Source organism: Orcinus orca, chromosome 19 (assembly GCF_937001465.1).
Source record: "Orcinus orca chromosome 19, mOrcOrc1.1, whole genome shotgun sequence".
Classification (NCBI taxonomy): Eukaryota; Metazoa; Chordata; class Mammalia; order Artiodactyla; family Delphinidae; genus Orcinus; species Orcinus orca.
Genome location: NC_064577.1, coordinates 48451720 through 48470190, shown reverse-complemented (window position 1 = coordinate 48470190; position 18471 = coordinate 48451720). Strand labels below are relative to the sequence as shown.

At 47.5% G+C, this 18471-nt stretch overlaps 2 protein-coding genes and 1 long non-coding RNA gene across 13 annotated transcripts in view; 1 reads left to right on the top strand and 2 right to left on the bottom strand.

Annotated features, from left to right (window-relative positions):
* Window positions 1-9579, bottom strand: part of MYO19 (myosin XIX) — a 34479-nt gene extending 24900 nt beyond the window's left edge. For 2 of the 7 annotated variants that reach the window (XM_033431601.2, XM_033431603.2), the window contains exons 1-7: window positions 9439-9579; window positions 8624-8780; window positions 7591-7819; window positions 7264-7417; window positions 3717-3855; window positions 3237-3412; window positions 1293-1406 (exon numbers count right to left, since the gene is read on the bottom strand). In XM_033431601.2, the coding sequence (XP_033287492.2) occupies window positions 1293-1406; window positions 3237-3412; window positions 3717-3855; window positions 7264-7275 (441 nt within the window). In that variant the 5' untranslated portion in view covers window positions 7276-7417; window positions 7591-7819; window positions 8624-8780; window positions 9439-9579. The remainder of the gene's footprint in view (window positions 1-1292; window positions 1407-3236; window positions 3413-3716; window positions 3856-7263; window positions 7418-7590; window positions 7820-8623; window positions 8781-9438) is intronic. The other 5 variants (XM_033431604.2, XM_033431605.2, XM_033431602.2 and 2 more) reach the window with 4 other exon arrangements.
* Window positions 8125-13457, top strand: PIGW (phosphatidylinositol glycan anchor biosynthesis class W). Of its 5 annotated transcripts, none has more exons than XM_049701394.1 (2): window positions 8125-8142; window positions 11605-13457. In XM_049701394.1, the coding sequence occupies exon 2, from the start codon at window positions 11617-11619 to the stop codon at window positions 13123-13125; it is 1509 nt and encodes a 502-aa protein (XP_049557351.1). In that variant the 5' UTR covers window positions 8125-8142; window positions 11605-11616; the 3' UTR covers window positions 13126-13457. The 5 variants fall into 5 exon arrangements, with proteins under 5 accessions (XP_049557351.1, XP_033287500.1, XP_004271772.1 ...); XM_033431609.2 differs by lacking the exon at window positions 8125-8142 and adding an exon at window positions 9624-9760; XM_004271724.4 differs by lacking the exon at window positions 8125-8142 and adding an exon at window positions 10102-10236.
* Window positions 13442-18455, bottom strand: LOC125962007 (uncharacterized). The gene is made up of 2 exons (XR_007473254.1): window positions 18161-18455; window positions 13442-18022 (listed from the first exon to the last, which is right to left on the bottom strand). It is a non-coding gene; the product is annotated as an uncharacterized LOC125962007 (long non-coding RNA).
* Between the last annotated feature and the right edge of the window lie 16 nt (window positions 18456-18471).

Genomic DNA, 18471 nt, shown 5'->3' with positions numbered 1-18471 from the left:
CCCGTGAGCCATGGCCACCAAGCCTGTGCGTCCGGAGCCTGTGCTCCGCAACGGGAGAGGCCACAACAGTAAGAGGCCCACGTACAGCAAAAAAAAAAAAAAATTAATTAATTAATTAATTAATTAAAATTGAAAAGGATACCAGGCCCAGCCCACGACCACAGTGGCTGTTCAATAAAGGGTTACTGAGCTCTGGTTGCACGGGTCTAGGGCCAGGTCCAGCCTCAGCTGCCCAGAGCAATTCTGGAGGACAATGGGCTCATCCAGGAGCTGGGCATCAGCCCACTACACCGGCGACCTTGATATAGCTCTCAAAGATCCCCTCTTCACCCAAGTCCTAGCCCTCATCCCTAAAGTTTGCTGTCTCCATCTGTTTCCTTGTCTGTCTTTCCCAGTGAGCTAAGAGACCCCTGAAAGCCAGACGTTGCATTTTTCCTCTGTTCCTCCCCTTGCCACTCCTTACTGGCTAGCCCAGAGCCTAGAACCTGGCAGGTGCTCAGTGCTCAGCAATGCTTTCACATATGAGTGTAGGCAGAGGGGGTTTATGGTCCAAAGAATCCCTTGTGAAGGTAATGCTGAGGAAGGGGTGGGGTGGCTGGTGAGGCTCGATGAGAAGGTGGCGAGGCCTGGGCCAGCGGCCTCCTCTGACAAGCCGTGCAACTCCTCACTCATCCTCGTACAACATTCTGTCTCACCTATTAAGATTTTGCCACCTAGGGACCACATGACCACATCAGGAGATTCTGTCGTTCCCCACAGCTGGCCCAATGCACTGCCCTTGCCATCAAGGGCAACCCAGAGATGCAGGTGGGCTACTTCCTTATTGGAACCCTAACTACTTTTGGAGGAGTGCTTCCACGTGCCCAGCATGCCACCAAGTGCCTTATGCACACTAGTTCATTTAACTCTCACAGAAGTCCCATGAGTTACGTGTTGGTCTTTCCCTCCCTGCCATTTTACACGCGAAAGAAATGAGGTTTGCAAAAGCTAAATATCTTTCTGATGTGCTCTTAAGCACTATGATGGAACCCCCCAACAGCTGACTTTTGTTTCCAATGGTGTCAGAGCTGAGAGAGTCCTTCAATGAGAAAATGAAGGCTCAGAGAAAAAAGAATCTCACCCAGGGTTACAGCAGAGCCGGTGGAAGAGCCTGGACTAGAACCCTGCCTCTTGACTTCCTGCCCAGCTCCCGCCCACTGCTGCATACTGAATCCAAGAGGAGTGACCTCCTCTGCCTCCCTGCCCGTCCAGCCAGTCACGAAGTTGACAGGGTGGGAAAGAGGCCCTCTTACCTTCCCGGCACCACTCTCTCCACTGACGACAATAGACTGGTTGACTGGCTCCATCAGACTCTTGACATTCCTGTAGGTCTGTTCACCCACAGTGAAGATGTGGGGCTTCAGTTTCTGAAACATCAAGGGGTGAAAGGTCATGTGAGCAAACACCTATCTTCAAGGAGTGGTTGATCCAATGACGGCTGAGATGGGGAGCCTGCCCACAGCAGTGGCAGAGGCTTTGTCTAGAAAAATTTCCTGGAAGTAACAATGTTAGCCCAACTGTGGGCTTTACCCATTCATCTTCTCTCAGTTTGGAAGCAGTGCTGGCCTTGACCAGTCTATGACATTAACACTTTATCCTCCCATCTTATCTTACCTCAACAGTCTTATTCTGCTATTTATTATTTTATGTTATTGTACTTTGCAATTTACAAGAACTTTCTTACAAGGTATTGCCTAAGAAGTCTGTACATTAGTTGGATAGCTAACTATATTTTATAGATGGGAAATCTGAGGTTCAGACAGGTTAAATAACCTTCTCAAGTCCCCACAGCAAATAAGTGCAGCCATGTGATTTGAATTCCAAAGTCACTGTTCTCCTTTCCATCAACGAGTATTAATTGCCCTCAATGTGCTGGGCACTGAGGAAACAGAGGGGACCAGGACATGGCTTTGCCTTTGAGGAAGCAGAGAGTCGGTCAGATATGGGCTCTCTGGCCAGGCCTCTCCTGGCTTCCACTTGTACGCTAACCACGCGTGAGCCAGGCAACCTGCACAACGCACAGCCCACGCAGCACCACCTGGCCAGGAATGACTGATAGGACATCACTCTGGATGGTGTCAGAACCGTCCCTCTCTCCCCCCTGTCCTCACCCCATCCACCTCCCACCTGGACTGTTACAAAGCCTCCAACTGTTCTCTGTCTCCCGTCTCACTTTCCTGAACCCAACTCCCCCAGCTTCCAAGGTAATTATCCCCACAGTCGGCTCCGTTCACAGCCCCACCCCCACGCCTGATGAAGAACCTCTGTGGACACTCTGCCTGCTATGGTGCATCAGACCCTTCAACAGTCCTGGCTTATCTCATCTCCTGCCTCTCTGCAATACCTCCCTCTGGCCAGCAAGTCTGCTCTTGCTTCTCCCTGCACTTTAACATCAACTGGTCTATTCCCTGCCGCACCAGCTCCATCCTCACCGCCACAAGAAGTTACTTGGCAGACTTCCCTGGTGGTGCAGTGGTTAAGAATCTGCCCGCCAATGCAGGGGACACGGGTTCAAGCCCTGGCCCGGGAAGATCCCACATGCCGCGGAGCAACTAAGCCCGTGCGCCACAACTACTGAGCCTGTGCTCTAGAGCCCGCGAGCCACAGCTACTGAGCCCACAGGCCTAGAGCCCATGCTCCGCAACAAGAGAAGCCACCGCAATGAGAAGCCCGCGCATCGCAACAAAGAGAAGCCCCCGCTCGCCACAACCAGAGAAAGCCCGCGCACAGCAACGAAGACCCAACACAGCCAAAAATAAATAAATAAATAAATAAATAAATAAATAAAATTTATATAAAAAAGAAGTTACTTGGTATTCCAATCAGTGGAGATGAACATGTGCTGAATTTTTTAGGGCAATCCTTATCACATGTCATTTTATCCTTTTCCCAAAAGAGTGGTTTGTTAAATACACAAATGTACCCTTATAAATTCTTTCCTACTAATAAACTTACAAAGAAAATAAAAATCACCTGTCCTATGTCCCTATTTTAAGTTCCAAAATCAGTTGAACAAATATTTATCTCCAACTTTGCACCTACTGGTATATGTCCAAACTTCTGTGAGCTCCTGGTGGGCAGGGCCATGGCACCAGTAGACTCTGAATGACTACCTGGCTGGTGAATACATGGATAAGGACAGGGTAGCCTAGGGGAGGAGGGGGAGCCCTGAGGCCACAGGCAGCGGTGAGTCTTACCTGGGGCTGAGGAGCAGCGTGGTACTCTTGCATCAGCTCTGGTGAATAGAGCTGAGGGATGGGCTTGAAGGGGTTCAGAGCCACCAGGGTGCAGCCAGCGCTGGTGTAGAACGTGTCTGCCATGTACCGGGCCTGCAGACACCTCAGGACTGAGGCAGAGGTGGCTTTAGCAAACTCTGGCTCAAATGGAGACATAACTGCACATACAAACACCCGCCTAACAGCGCTCCCTCTGCAATTAGCCAAGAGCCATTAGATCCCAGCAGTTCCCTGAAGAGTAGGTACAAGATCTAATTAAGCCGAGCCCCACATCTGGAGCAAAGGCTGCACTGGGGAGCCCGGGGGCAGCTGCCAGGCAGAGGTCTGGCTCCAGGTCAGGAGTCCTGCCTGCCTTAGTCTGGCCAGGGGCAGCAGTGCTGAATACCCTCATCACACCTCCACCCACTGGAGACGGCACACTCGAGGAGGGGGGGCCCATACCTGTCTCCAGCGTCACAGGATTCACCTTGGTGAGGTCATCCAGCTGGTGCAGCGGGGCCTCCCCGCCCAGGAACTCCTGCAAATCTTCTCTGAGGGATTCCCCGCCATGGGCATCAGAGCCTGAACTGTGGCCATTAACCTGGGAGGGAGTAACAGGGCCAGGAGAGCTGGGACTCAGACCAGCTGGCAGCTACATAAGGGTGGGGGCCTGTACAGCAGAAAGAGAACACGCCTCTAGTATCATAGCCTCGTTGTTCAAACTTCAGCTCTGCCACTTACTAGGCCTGTGAGACTCGGTAAGTTACTTAACCTCTCTGAGCCACAGCTTCTTTATTTGTAAATTAGGAAAAATAAAATCAATTCACAGGGCTATTTGGAAGAAAAATAAGAAGACATATACAAAGCACTTAGTCAAGTGCCTGCTATATAACATGTACTCAGTAAATCAATAAATGCTATCCCCTCTCCTCTGCCATGAGTTCCAGCTTCTAGCCGGGCCAGCTACCAGCATTACTGGGCTGGCAGGGGTGGGGCCCAAGGTGGGGGGCTGCTACAAAACTGCAAAGGAAAAGAACCATGGTTTGGCCCTTTTTTGAAAGAGACCATTCAGCTTAAGATGAAAACTCAGCTATGAGGTAGCCCCATGCCTTCAGCAGCTGCCTCTTGGGGCTTAAATTTAGCCTGGTTAATTAATTAGCTCCTGCTGCCCTGGTCTACTTGAGAAGAAGCCTGGCTCAGAAGTCAGATGAAGCCAAGAACGAGCACCAAGGGGAAGTGGCCCTTTCTCCCTCTCCCTTGCCCATCCTCGATGCCAACACTTTCCACATGTTTCCTCTCCCTGTTTTCCTCCTGTGATCCCATTGCTCCTCTTTTCTCTCTGGGGGCTGCAGGAAAGATGGTGTGAGTAATAAAAGAAGACAGTAACTTGGCTGAAATCTGCTTCTGGAGGAAGGGGTCCGTGATATAACATGTGTGGGTTTCTAATGATACTACTTAACCTTAGAGTTCAAACCCTCAAGCCAAGGAGGCAAGTGTCATTTGAGAGGCCCAGTAATAAGTTTCTTTCCAAAGATGTTGCTTGTTCTCTGAACTTGGGCCCACGATGATGAATGTACAAAGCAGGCTCTTGGCCTCCAGGATAACTGCCAAGGTCAGAGCATGACTGGGTCTGTGCGAATCCCTCTGCTCTAGGGGAAAAAAGAAAATCACTCACAAAGCCATCCATAATTTTTTTTTTTTTTTTGCTTTTTTTTTGGCTGCGCTGGGCCTTTGTTGCTGCGCGCGGCCTTTCTCTAGTTGCGGTGAGTGGGGGCTACTCTTCGTTGCGGTGCACGGGCTTCTCACTGCGGTGGCTTCTCTTGTTGCGGAGCACGGGCTCTAGGCGCGTGGGCTTCGGTAGTTGCAGCACGCGGGCTCAGTAGTTGTGGCGCACGGGCTTAGTTGCTCCACGGCATGTGGGATCTTCCTGGACCAGGGATCGAACACATGCCCCTGCACTGGCAGGCGAATTCTTTTTTTTTTTTTTTTTTGGCAGGCGGATTCTTAACCACTGCGCCACCAGGGAAGTCCCTCATCCATAATTTATGAACAGCTCTTATCCTTCCAGAGAGGCAGCTGAGTATCATGGTCCTTGACTTGGACTTGAAAGCTAGATTGCCTGGGTTTGAATCCTGATTCTACCACTTCCTAGCTGTATAATCTTGTGTAAGTTTCTTAATCTCTTTGTGCCTCAATTTTCCTCATCTGTAAAATGGGAATGGTGGTAGCATCTACCTCATAGATGCTAACAAGCACATAAAGTATTTAGAAAAGGCATCTGGTCTCTTCCACCAAAAGTTAGCTATTATAATTTTGTTAAAAGCAGTCCTTCTAATTAGGCAATAATATATTAAAGGCCTTAAAACTACGTATGTCCCTTAAGCCTGCAATTCTTCTTCTAGAACATGATCCTATGCAAAGGTCATAAAAATGTTCAGTATATATAGAGACATTTACAACTGCAAAACAATTGAAAATAACCCAAATGTCCAAATAGTAGCTTAAATTATAGTACATCCTTACAATGGAATAAAGCAGATTACAAAGAGAATGATACCTTTAAATATTTTAAAAATACATATTTAGGGAAAAAAATCTAGGATATTCTCTGAAATGTCGGTTATCTCTGGGCAGTACAATTATGGGTAACTTCAATGTTCTTTTTGCTTACCTATATTTCCCACATTGCTTATAACGAACTTGACCTTGAATAAGTCACTTAACTGCTCTGAGCCTTATCTCCAAAATGGGGATATAATAGCACTATATATATAATATGGTATCTTTCTCAAGGACTAAACAAAATTATATGTGTAAAATGCTTAGTACAGTGCCTACTATACAGCAAGGGCTCAACACAGAGCAGCTGCTAGTACAGTTACGATAAATGTTACTGCTTTTTAAATAAGAAATGAGTCAAAAATGGACAATAAAAAAAGCCCAGAGCAGATGACTGTCCTGCATGCTTCTCTCCAGCCTTCAAGCCTGTTTCATCAGCCAAAAGGCTGGGAGAAGGTCAAGTAGCAGAGTCTACCATGACTCCCTTGAGGCTGGCTGACCTCACTCTCAGTTATCCTGCCTTACCTGCCTAGGACTCCACTAGACCGTGATCTCCTAAAGGGCAGGAATCATCTGCCTCAGGCCAGTGGCAACACTCAGTAAATACAAATTCAGCAAATATCTACTGGCATTGTCTTTGGACCAAGAGGTGCATGTGAAGGATGATATGGGTATGAGATAGGGCTCCACAGTGAAGGGCAGGACGGGGGCCATAGGAGCCTTTCAGAGGCTGAGGCCTGGAGTAAGGGCAGGTTTCAAGTCCCTACAGCAACCCACCGTGGACTCCATGATCCATTCATCAGAATTCTTGTATATTTCCACATACGTCCTCTTCTCTCACATTTCTGCACAGGCTGACCTCTTGGCCTGGACTGCTTATTTCCTTCTCCACCTGGCTAATTCCTACTTTTTTTTTTTTTGCCACACTGCATGTCACGCAGGACCTTAGTTCCCCAACCAGGGATTGAACCCGTGCCCCCTGCAGTGGGAGGGCGGAGTCTTAACCACTGGACTGCCAGGGAAGTCCCAATTCCTACTTATTCTTTAAGGCTCAGCTTCAAGGAACACCTCCTCTTGGAGGCCACAGCCTTCCACTTGCCTTATTAACTCAGGCTGTGAGGGACATCTCTCAGGACTCCCTCACCGGCTCAGGCTTGTAAGGTCACCAAAACGCCCTAAGGATTCCCTCACCCAGCCCATCTTACCCATCCCAGGGAAAAGAGCTAAAAACCACAACAGGGGAGATTCAAATTAGGTATCAGGAAGAGCTTCTTGGAAACAGGTGAAAGGCACTGGAATGACTATCTGAAGACAGAAAAGAAGAAAGACCTTTAAGGGGTCTTTCCCTTCTTTCCAGGTCAGAGCAGTGGAAGCTTCATTCAGGTAAATGAAAGATGCGGAGGTGCCTCAGGTGCCTGAGGGCCAGGGTTATCGAAGGGTGAGGGTTTACCTGCTGGAGCATCCTGCTTCAATGTGGTCAGCCAGGGTTCTGGGTCGCAGGCACAAGGAGTGCTATCCACCTGGTCATGGGGGCACAGGCTGGGGCATGAGTCCTGCAAAGGGCTCAGTTCTTGAGAAGTCTCTGAGACGAATCACCCTAGAGCCTGTGGCATGAGAGGGAAGACAAGGGGCACACACAGGTGATGGCTTCTCCAGGGTGACTCACTCCTGCTCCTCACACCAAGCAGGAAGAACCAAAATGAGAACCCGGGTGAGCCTGGGCAGAGAGGGAGAGTCTGTGCCGCCCCCTGCCGATGAGGGAACAGGGGAAACTTACAGGAGCCTCCAGAGGCGCCCTGGGCTCCTTCAGGGCCAGTTTTACTACGGGGTGTGAGGTGGGGCTGCAAATCTTCTGAGTCAGCGTGCCATGCAGGATGAGGACACCGGAAGACAGAGATGCCTCGTGCCCTATCCTCTCCAGCACACAGAAATGTCCTATCTTAGTACCGTCAGTAGTCAGTGGGGCAGGGAGGCTGGAGTCAACTTTTGATGTTCCAGGAAAGTTGCTGTGTGGGACGGAAGCCACAGCTCAGCCCTTCACTGGTAAGCCATCACACCTTCCCCACGCACCTTCATTCCTCATCTTGTCTACCTCACAAGGAGTGGCTGTGAAGGGCAACCAGGTGAAAGCACCCTACAAAGTACAACTCTGAATATTCATTCAGAGGGGAAATATTGTTAGTACTAAGGATGGAGGATCCATTTGGGAGCACTAATCAAGTGGAACAGTTCGGTGTCAACTTTAAGAAGGCGAAGATTTCAGAGAAGGGGAACCCGTCCGAGAGAGCCGGTGTTGTGAAGCTGGGCTTAGGCCAATCTCTGAAAAACTGTAAGTGACTCACAGACTTGGAATTTCCCAGGCTTCACACCTCCCCAGCAAGGAAGGATGAGGATGAGAATGAGGGGTGTCAGTAATGAATTGACCTTGGTGGAGACTTTCTTGAGCCCCTGAATACATCCAGCCTTTGAAAGACCTCAGGGATAGGGGCTGCCATGGAAACTGGAAAAACGACAATTCAGGCAGAAGAGGGCATCAGGACTGTGGTGGACACATTCACCCTGGACACTGGCTGGACCCCATCCAGGGGACAGCCATGCAGAGAGCTCCAGAGACTCAAGGCCGACAAAGTTCCCTCAACTAGAAGCTCATCTTAAGAAAGAGGATCAGAGGGGAACACAACAGGTTGTAGGGTTAGAATCCAAAGCCCACAACCCCTCAAAAGCAGCCTTATTCCGTTCCCTCATTTGCAAAAAGGACCACTAATACCCAGACCTCACAATGCTGAGTTAAGGATCAAATGGGATAGTACCTCTGAGACCGCTTTGCAAATGCTGGTTATTATGACGCAGGGTCCACTTCTTGCCAGAATCAAGTCAGATTAGAGCGGTTTTCTCCAGTTCTCCCAGCTCTTGCTCCCCATTGGCTTCGCGATTACCAGCCAAGAATTTCTGGTAAGGGAGTGACCACTGTGGGCAGGAGGGAGACGGTAATGAATAGATGAAAACCCCTAGTCAGGGCAGGTGGCAACCTGAACAACAGCTCTCCCCCTCCCTCCTCCCCTCCAGCCTCCGGTTCTCCTCGGCTGAGACGACAGTGGGAGGGCAGACGAGAAGAGCAGGGTAAGGGTCCTGGGAGCCCCGCCCCCAGGTTCCCGGCGGGAACAGACACTCCTTGTCCCCGCGAGGTGCCCGCCGGGCCCAGGGCTGGGATGCCGCTCCGGAAGCACCTGGCACGGGGACAGTATGTCCTTCCTGGGAAGGTGGACGTGACCCCAGCCAAGGGCACGGCTGCCCCGACGCCTCCCGGGGCCAGCCGCCCCCTCCCAGGTCCCTAGCCAAGGAGAGGAGAGGAGCGGGACCTTTCCCCCACCCCGGGCCGCCTCCTGCCGGCTCGGTGGTGAGTGACTATGAAAGGTTCTTTTTCTGGAAAAAGGCAAAGAGCTGGGCTACCTCTTCCTGGGATACGAGAGGGTCAAAAAGAAAATGCAAAGGGAAGGGAAACGGCGCTTTGGAAAGGGGAGGGAGAGACGCCCCCCTTCTTCCCCAGCGCCGCGGGGGCCCACCGGCCTCCCCTGTCCCTTCGGGCACGCAAAGGGCTTCGGACCCGGCTGGGGGTGGCACTCACCGGTCCCACGGCCTGAGCCGCCCAGCGTGCAGCCCCCGCCGGCCAGACTGGAAAGGCAGACGGGCGGGCCGGGTGAGGCGGCGGGAAGAGCCCGGGTAGGGGAGGGCGCAGGCGGGGTCAGGAGCCAGCCGGAGAGGAGGAAAAGCAGGGAACGCCGGGTCGCAGCCGCGGGCTGCAGCTGGGGCCAAGTGCCTGGGAGCCGGCACGCTCCTCCCTTGGGGCGGGGCGCGCACTCGCTGCGCTGGGCGCACGTGGCTCGCCCGGGGCTCCGGCATCCGGAGTTGGGGGTTCGCTCCAGGACAAAATATTCTGAGAACCTGGGGTAAGATGCAGAAGAGAAGGGAGGGAGGGCTTCAGGGCCTCCGGGCCCTCACGGGGCTGTGGGTCTCGCCGTAGGGAGACCAGGCGCCCTGGCCACCCCCACCCCCCACTGACGAGGCCTCGCCGTGGGGTCTGAGGGCCAGTAGTGAGGTGCGGAAAGCGCCTTTCCCGCCCGAGCTCCTCTTACCGACCTGCCGGAGGCCAAGGCCCGAGAGCACCTGGGCTAGGCAAGCCCTTGACAGGGAAGGACGCGCATGGGGAGCCTGCAGGGCGTGGGAAACGCGCACCCTCGTGGGCGGGGACGCGCGCGGGGGGCCGGCCCAGAAACGCAGGCCGCCCGGTGTCGGCCGGAAGCGCTGTTCGGGAGGCGGAAGCGGCTGGCTCGCGCGTGTCCCGCCCTTGCGGGGGTATCCCGTGCCCCGGCACTCTTACGGGTCCCTCTACCTCTGGGCGCAGAGACCACCAGGAACACGTGAGGTATAACGGCCGGCGGGGGCGCGTGTCTGTCGGGAAAAGGGCTCTTTTATTTTTAAAGGCCAGCAGGTTTGGATCGATTTGTTCTCGGGAGGTAATGCTGCTGGGCCCAGATAGGCTATTACGCATGCATGCATTCTTTTATTCAATATGGTTCTTGTTTGGCCAACAAATGTGTTCTTCCCAGGTGCCACGTTTCAGACATGGATATGTGACAGAGAGGTGTTTTATATCCCTTTAAAACAATTAACACTAGTGTGTACTTTACGGCCCCTACTCCTCCTCCACGATTAGCATCCATTCTACCTACCTACACCTTAACCTGTAAATGAGGTAAAGAGTAGCCTGGGGCTCAGGAGATCACTGGAGGATTCGCATTTTGTACTAGAGGCAGGAGGTTCAGAGAGGCTCAGGACAGAAACCAGGGCCCCCAACTCCAAAGTATACTTAAATACCTTCTCTTTCCCTGTCCCTCTTCTCCTCCCGTCTCAGATTTGACTCTAAATCATTAGTGAGGTTATATTCAATTTTCATTATATTATCTTCATGACCTTTACATGCTTTGTAGTAGGAATCTTTTTTTTTTTTATAGGGACATTTTTCTTTTTCCAATCTCTACACTTTTTATTTCCTTTTCTTGTTTTTGTTTTTTTTATATATATTTATTTATTTATTTTTGGCTGTGTTGGGTCTTCGTTTCTGTGCGAGGGCTTTCTCTAGTTGTGGCATGCGGGGGCCAGTCTTCATCGTGGTGCGCGGGCCTCTGACTATCGCGGCCTCTCTTGTTGAGGAGCACAGGCTCCAGAGGCGCAGGCTCAGTAGTCGTGGCTCACGGGCCTAGTTGCTCCGTGGCATGTGGGATCTTCCCAAACCAGGGCTCGAACCCATGTCCCCAGCATTAGCAGGCAGACTCTCAACCACTGCGCCACCAGGGAAGCCCTGTAGTAGGAATTTCTATCCTACCGTGAGTCCACTCTCAGGTTATGTATCTCAAATTCACTTTCTTTGTGAGTCTGCCTTATACTGAGAATAGCTAAAACATTTTAACCAGTAATTTCATACTATTAGTATGACATTCTTATCCTCATATATTAGTGTTAGGCTTCTTCCAGCAGTCCTTGTAAGGGGAATCGCAAGTCCTAGGTTCTGCTCCGAAACTCAGGAATAAGAGTAAAATCAAGTCAGGTGCATATTTATGCAAATTACCAAGTCATGTACATATATATGCCAGTTCCACAGGAACGTTGCTTTCCACAAATGCATCTTAGTTCTCCTACCAGGGATCAAACCCGTGCCCCCTGCAGTGGAAGCAAAGAGTCTTAACTACTGGACTGCCAGATTAGCCCCATCCCTTTGCTCTTGTTTTCACAGGAAGAAGAAAAAATGTCTCAAAAGCAGATGAAGGAAGCTTTTGTCAGTAACCACAATGGAACGAGCGTGCTGGAAATCACCGAGGGCTTGTGCTTACCTGCACTCTGTATCCTGTGTAGAGGGCTCCTGATCATTGTCTCACAGCACTTACGTTGTTCTTCACATACCTGGAGAACTCGATTCTTCATTGACTTTGCTTTCCTAATAGTTCCCCTGGTGACCACTTTGACCATTTTCGCTTCATTTGTCCTCCTTGAGTATCTCATTGTAATTACCTTTGGGGCAGGGCTGCTCTATGAAACATACTGCAGGAGAACTTGCTATGCCAGAATGCCTGTCGGGAAAATCCTTGAAAAATTCTTGAAAATCAGTATAGAATCAGAATACATTCCAGCCATCTCCTGTTTCCGTGTAATTAACAGTGCATTTACTGCTGTTGCCATTTTGGCTGTGGACTTCCCTCTTTTTCCCAGAAGATTTGCCAAAACCGAGCTCTATGGGACAGGAGCAATGGATTTTGGAGTAGGAGGCTTTATTTTTGGGACTGCAATGGTTTGTCCAGAGGTTAGGAGAAAATATACAAAAGGGTCCAGACTTTATCTTACAAAGTCATTGTACTCTGTTTGGCCATTAGTCTTCCTAGGAGTGGGACGATTAGTCGTTATAAAATCCATAGGCTATCAGGAACATTTAACTGAGTATGGAGTTCACTGGAATTTTTTCTTTACCTTAATAGTTGTGAAATTGATAACATCACTGCTTTTGATTATTTTTCCCCTAAATAAATCCTGGATTGTGGCTATCAGCATTACTGTATTCTACCAGTTAGCCCTTGATTTTACCCCACTGAAAAGGTTAATCTTGTATGGCAGTGATGGCAGTGGCACAAGGGTTGGTTTATTAAATGCCAACCGAGAAGGAATAAGCTCTACCTTGGGGTATGTGGCAATACACATGGCTGGTGTTCAAACAGGATCATACGTACTTAAAAAAAGATCACATATCAAAGACTGGATAAAAGTAGCATGTTGTATTCTATTGACAGCTATTGGCTTCTTCATATCTCTTTACATAGTTCAGGTAAATGTAGAAGTAGCATCTCGAAGAATGGCCAATTTAGCCTTTTGTATTTGGATAGTTGCTTCTTGCCTGATCCTTCTTAGTAGTTTATTACTGGGTGATATAATTTTGAATTTTGCCAAATTTCTAATTAAAGGGGCAACAGTACCATGTTCTTGGAAAATTATCCAGTCACCTGCTGCAAATAGAAAGTATTCAGAATCTCTAGTCTCTGAAGCTGAAAGAAAGGAACCCACTCTTTGTTTAATCACAGCAATGAACAGAAACCAGTTAATTTTTTTCTTGCTGTCAAATGTAACAACTGGCCTAGTCAACCTGTTGGTAGATACATTACACAGCAGTACCTTGTGGGCCTTATTTGTACTCAATCTCTACATGTTTACCAACTGCTTAGTTATATATGTGCTGCACTTGCAAGATAAGACGGTAAAATTTTGGTGATCAGTACAGGTAGTATATGTTTTGAGCAATATTATTTTAATGAGGAAGAATAAATACAAAATGGCCTTTTGGCAACTCAGTGTTAAGTGTATTTTATTATAAAATTTTCATTCCTACTCTAACAGTAGTGATGCTTAATATTTTAAATGTATCTCAACACCATGTAAAACAAACCAATACAGAAGAAACAAAGCCTCTTGTTAGAATATTTATAAATTTCAGTATTTTAAAGAAACTGTTGTGTTTACAGTTGTGATACTGGAAGATTGGAGGGTGAGGAGGAGGAGTTTTACTTTCCATCTTTTTTTTTTTTAAATAAATTTATTTATTTTATTTTGGGCTGTGTTGGGTCTTCATTGTTGCACACGGGCTTTCTCTAGTTGTGGTGAGCGGGGGCTACTCTTCGTTGCGGTGCACGGGCTTCTCACTGCGGTGGCTTCCCTTGTTGCGGAGCACGGGCTCTAGGCGCACAGGCTTCAGTAGTTGTGTGGCTCACGGGCTCAGTAGTTGTAGCACGCGGGCTCTAGAGCGCAGGCTCAGTAGTTGTGGTGCACGGGCTTAGTTGCTCCGTGGCCTGTGGGATCTTTCTGGACCAGGGCTTGAACCCGTGTCCCCTGCATTGGCAGGCAGATTCCTAACCACTGCGCCCCCAGGGAAGCCCCTACTTTCCATCTTATATCACCTATTATTCTGTATTTTTTATTGTATGTATTTTATAACATTTACATTAAAATCTCAGTTGTGGAACTGTCAACACTACTGCTCAATTTTAGTCTTTAAGAAACCTCAGTATAAGAAAGCAAATGTTTAAAATCAAATACTTATAAAGTCAGAAAACAGTTAAATCCTCCATAGAATAGATGGAATTATTTGTTGTGGTTTATATACTTCATAATTAATGAGACAATAGTTTTGCCTTGAGACAAAGCTGTTGCCTCAAGGCAAAACTAGTCATTTTTTTAGCCTACTTTCTGCTAGGGATGATAAGCAAAAATTTCCTGATATCTTGGATCCTGCAATCTAATGGGGGAAACACATTAAACAACTGTTATAAACTATGTTAAGTCATGAAGTATAGGTTGCCAAGAGTGTCAAATCAAGAATTGACTTCACAGTAGAGTCAAGAAAGTTTTCCCCACAGATGGTATTTTTTGAGCTAGAGCTGATGGATGGGACGAGGAGTTAGTGTTTGTGTGTCTACGGACTAGAGGGGCATATGCTGGTAAGGGTGGGGGTAAACAGCAAATATGACTATTATACTAATTAGTTTACTTCAATTTGTTATATTGATGATGGCTAATTTGGTATTTATGTGGCATTTCATCCTTGCTAACTACAATCAGTTATATTTGGAGGTAATCTATTATTAAAAGAAGTTTCCCCCTAAAAAAATCAGTCTTTTGAACAGTTATATAGCTATAAAAACAAAAGTCAGATTTTATTTTCAATTAAAAAGGAAGACTTGGGGCTTCCCTGGTGGCACAGTGGTTGAGAGTCTGCCTGCCGATGCAGGGGACACGGGTTCGTGCCCCGGTCCGGGAAGATCCCACATGCAGCGGAGCAGCTGGGCCCGTGAGCCATGGCCGCTGGGCCTGCGCGTCCGGAGCCTGTGCTCTGCAACGGGAGAGGCCACAACAGTGAGAGGCCCGCGTACGGCAAAAAAAAAAGGAAAACTTGAGGGACTTCCCTGGCAGTCCGATGGTTAAGCCTTCGAATTTCAATGCAGTGGGTGTGGGTTCAGTCCCTGGTCAGGGAGTTAGGATCCCACATGCCTCAGGGCCAAAAAACCAAAAATGTAAAACAGAAGCAATATTGTAACGAATTCAATAAAGACTGAAAAAAAAAACCTTGAAATTTAATCAATAAGATTATAGTGTGTAAATTAAGCATGACTAGGAAAGGTGATTGGTTTTCCTGCTATGTCACAGTGCTAATATCCTACAACTTACCTGTTCAAAGCATTCATAGGAGGCTGAGAGGCTCTAACCATATTGTCCTCTCATTAAAAAAGTAGTAATTTAAAGTATTTGATGACAATGAGCATGTGTCTAATTGGTCTGCTGCTTCTTGTCCTAGGTCTTAAATATCTCTCAGTAAGTTTGTCTCCCAGTTACAGACATTGAATCACAACTAAGAATGAAATGTACTGTGTGTTTATTCCACCTCCAGTTAGGGAAGTCATGTAAGAGAAAGCTAATGAAATTGCATTAATAGAAACAGAAATTAATAAGGAAAAAAAAGACCATTCTGACTTGATTTTATAGAAGAGAAAGAGATCATTCAATAAAGATTTACTGAGTTCCAGTAGGCCAGATATAGGTCCCGGGGGAGACAAAAGAAAATAAGATCCAGCCCTCAAGGAGCTTACATTTTAACTTGTGGATCTTATTTTTCCTTTAAAATTTGTTTAGTGGGGAAAATGTACCTCTGTTTTTGACAGATAGAACACAACTTCCCACTGTCAGGTCATGAAAAAGAAAACCCAATTCACAGATACTCAGATCTGGACAACTGTGGCAATTTAAATAACATCCTGCTGTTGATTTTGCTACCACATAAAACAATGTGGTTATTACAGTGAAAACAACAGTATGTATTCTAATGAATTTTCAGCTGTCAATTTTGAGGACAGAGAAGCGAGGGGGAAAGAGAAGAAAGGAAGAATATAATCCAGTCTAGGACCTTATCCTATGACCTTCAGTAAGTGACTCATTCCCATGCCTTTAATTTTACACAATTAGAAACTGGGGATGTCTACCACATATATATTAATAGCTTTGTGTTCAGAAAATGACAATTTTTATTGAGCACCTTGTCCAATAGGTTGTATAAATTATACAAAAACATACTTTGCTCCCTAGGAATTTGTGTATAGTCTATGAAGATAGGAGTATAAGGAACAAATCAATATTCTTTTTTTTTTTTTTTTTTTTTCAAATCAATATTCTTCTTTTCTTTTAAACTCAGGTAGCTTGGAGACTAGTCATATCTCATTTATGTCGGAGTTTTGTGCTTGGCTTCTCACACATTGTTGACCTCCCAGAGAAGAAAAAGAATGGTATTTTGCTGATAATTTACCACATCTCCATCACACCAACTGTTCTTTACGAGGTACCAGCAAAATATCTTCTGCTGTTGATTGCCCACTCTTTCTTGGCCTTTAAAATTCTTTACCCTTGCCCTTCACATTGCCAATATCGAAATTTAAAAAAGGCAACAACTGGCTTTTTTTTTTTTTTTTGCGGTACGCAGGCCTCTCACTGTTGTGCCCTCTCCCGTTGCGGAGCACAGGCTCCGGACGCGCAGGCTCAGCGGCATGTGGGATCTTCCCGGAGCGGGGCACGAACCCGTGTCCCCTGCATCGGCAGGCAGACTCTCAACCACTGCGCCACCAGGGAAGCCCCTGGCTTTTTTATGCAATCATTTATTTTGTTAATTAAAGGTAAGCTCTCTGAGGCAGATACTTAGTCATGAAATATTTGCTGCAGCACTAAATATTATATTTGCTTAGTTGAAAATAGACCAATAGCGAAAAAGAGTGCCTGCTCTAAAATGAAGATACATAGTTAAAACGTCTAAAAACTGTTTTACAGGGAAGTAATTTTCTAAGCATTTTCCCCTCAAATGTTGGTTTTATCACAGTTGTAGCGCCCAGGCTACCTCCTTGAGAAAGAGCAATTTATCAAGCAAAATTAGCTTTTTAACCTTACAATAAGTACTTATTAAATACCTATAGTATGTGAAACATTGTCCAAAGATACTAAGCAGTGTGCTCAAATCCAAATCAGGGAAAGTAATCTCAGATGGAAAGAGACTGTTCTGGTCTCCTCGTTTTGTTACGTTTTATATCTGCGTTTTAATGCCTTTTCTAACTTAGATTTAAACCCCCAGGGTGAATACTCTTTCTTTGCTAGTACCCATTGTGTACTCAGTAATGAAAGTTATTAAAGTTAGCACCTATATATTGAACTTGTCATTTTCAATGTCCTTTACCAACCGTCATCCAAAGTAAGTTTAAAAGGTATAAAGTAGGCACATTAACCGACATAGTCTTTAGAGGAGCACCTACAGATCTTAAAAGCCACAGTATTCTTTTTCCTTGGGAGCGTTTTACATAAAACACAAGATTCTCTAAAAATGTGCAGGTTTTGGCTATGTAGTCTAACTTGTCAGAACCTACATGCACATCCTATATGCCTATTAAATTTAAGCTAAGGACCATACACTGTTCTGCTCTCCTAACATGGCCAAAGACATAAATACTTACTGGATAATCACACCTTTGGGACTGAACAATGGTTCTTCCAGTTTACTATGTTACCTAACCTAACAGTGACCACACAATGTCGTTAAGTCAACGTGGCTAAGGGGTTGCATGCACTATGAGGTTTTTTGTTGCGAATCTCTACGGTTTCATGTGGTGACCAAAATACTTTTTAAAGATCAGTATCACAGCTCTAGCCTATTCTACCAGGATTAGTTAGTTGTAAGAGCAGCAAATGTATTGATCCTTAAAATCGTGAAGACTTTCATAGGCACAATACTTTCCAACAACTATATTGGCCTCCAAAGCCTTCAGGGTAGGAACCGAGTACATGATGGCACGCTGTGGCTTGTCAGCAGCTCTGCTTCTCAGGAGAGGGTCAGAGGGAAGGGCCTTTGGCCAGCACCAGCACTTTGCCCAAGGGAATCAGTGTCCTTTCTGAGCCTCTAAGTTAATATTAACCCAGTCCAAGAAGTTTCTCTGCCCAGGACGCATACACAAGCCACTCTCCACATAGTCTTCTATTTGTCTCTAGTGTAACAACGACAACGAAAAGCTGTCAGCACTTAAATATTTTCTGCCCCCTCGGCGAGATCGCGAATCGAGTCTGGGAAACAGTAATCCGGGGGGCTCCTGGTAGATCAGGGGGTCAGGGAAAGCGGCGTCAAGGACCCAAAGTTTGTCCCTTAGCCCCCAGATGCACGTCTCCACTCCCTCACTCCCACCTTTTGCTCTCACTGATTTGGAAAGCCTCAGCTCCTGCCCACTTACCCAAGTCCTCACTGGGCCCCGACCCTCGGATCGGCCCTGAGTCACTTCGGCTCCGCTCCCTTCGCCCCTCGGCCTTCGGGAGAGCGGTTTCCAGGCCCGCGCAGCGGAGGACTGAGTTTAGGCCTACTCATCCCTCATAGCAGCCCTATTTCGTATTTATTTGAGTAGCTAGACTCAGTGGAAGGTGCCGGTAACGCGTTGGAGACACCCGGGGGAGCAACCCACCGCCTCCGCTAGGGCTTCGAAAAACGCGACTCAGGAGCGTGGGTCTGGAGTCTCGCGAGAGGAGGCGGGGCCCCCGCCCGGCGCTC

Bases quoted from the DNA above. Each gene is read 5' to 3' on its own strand.
- PIGW (XM_049701394.1), top strand. From the start codon at position 11,617: ATGTCTCAAAAGCAGATGAAGGAAGCTTTTGTCAGTAACCACAATGGA.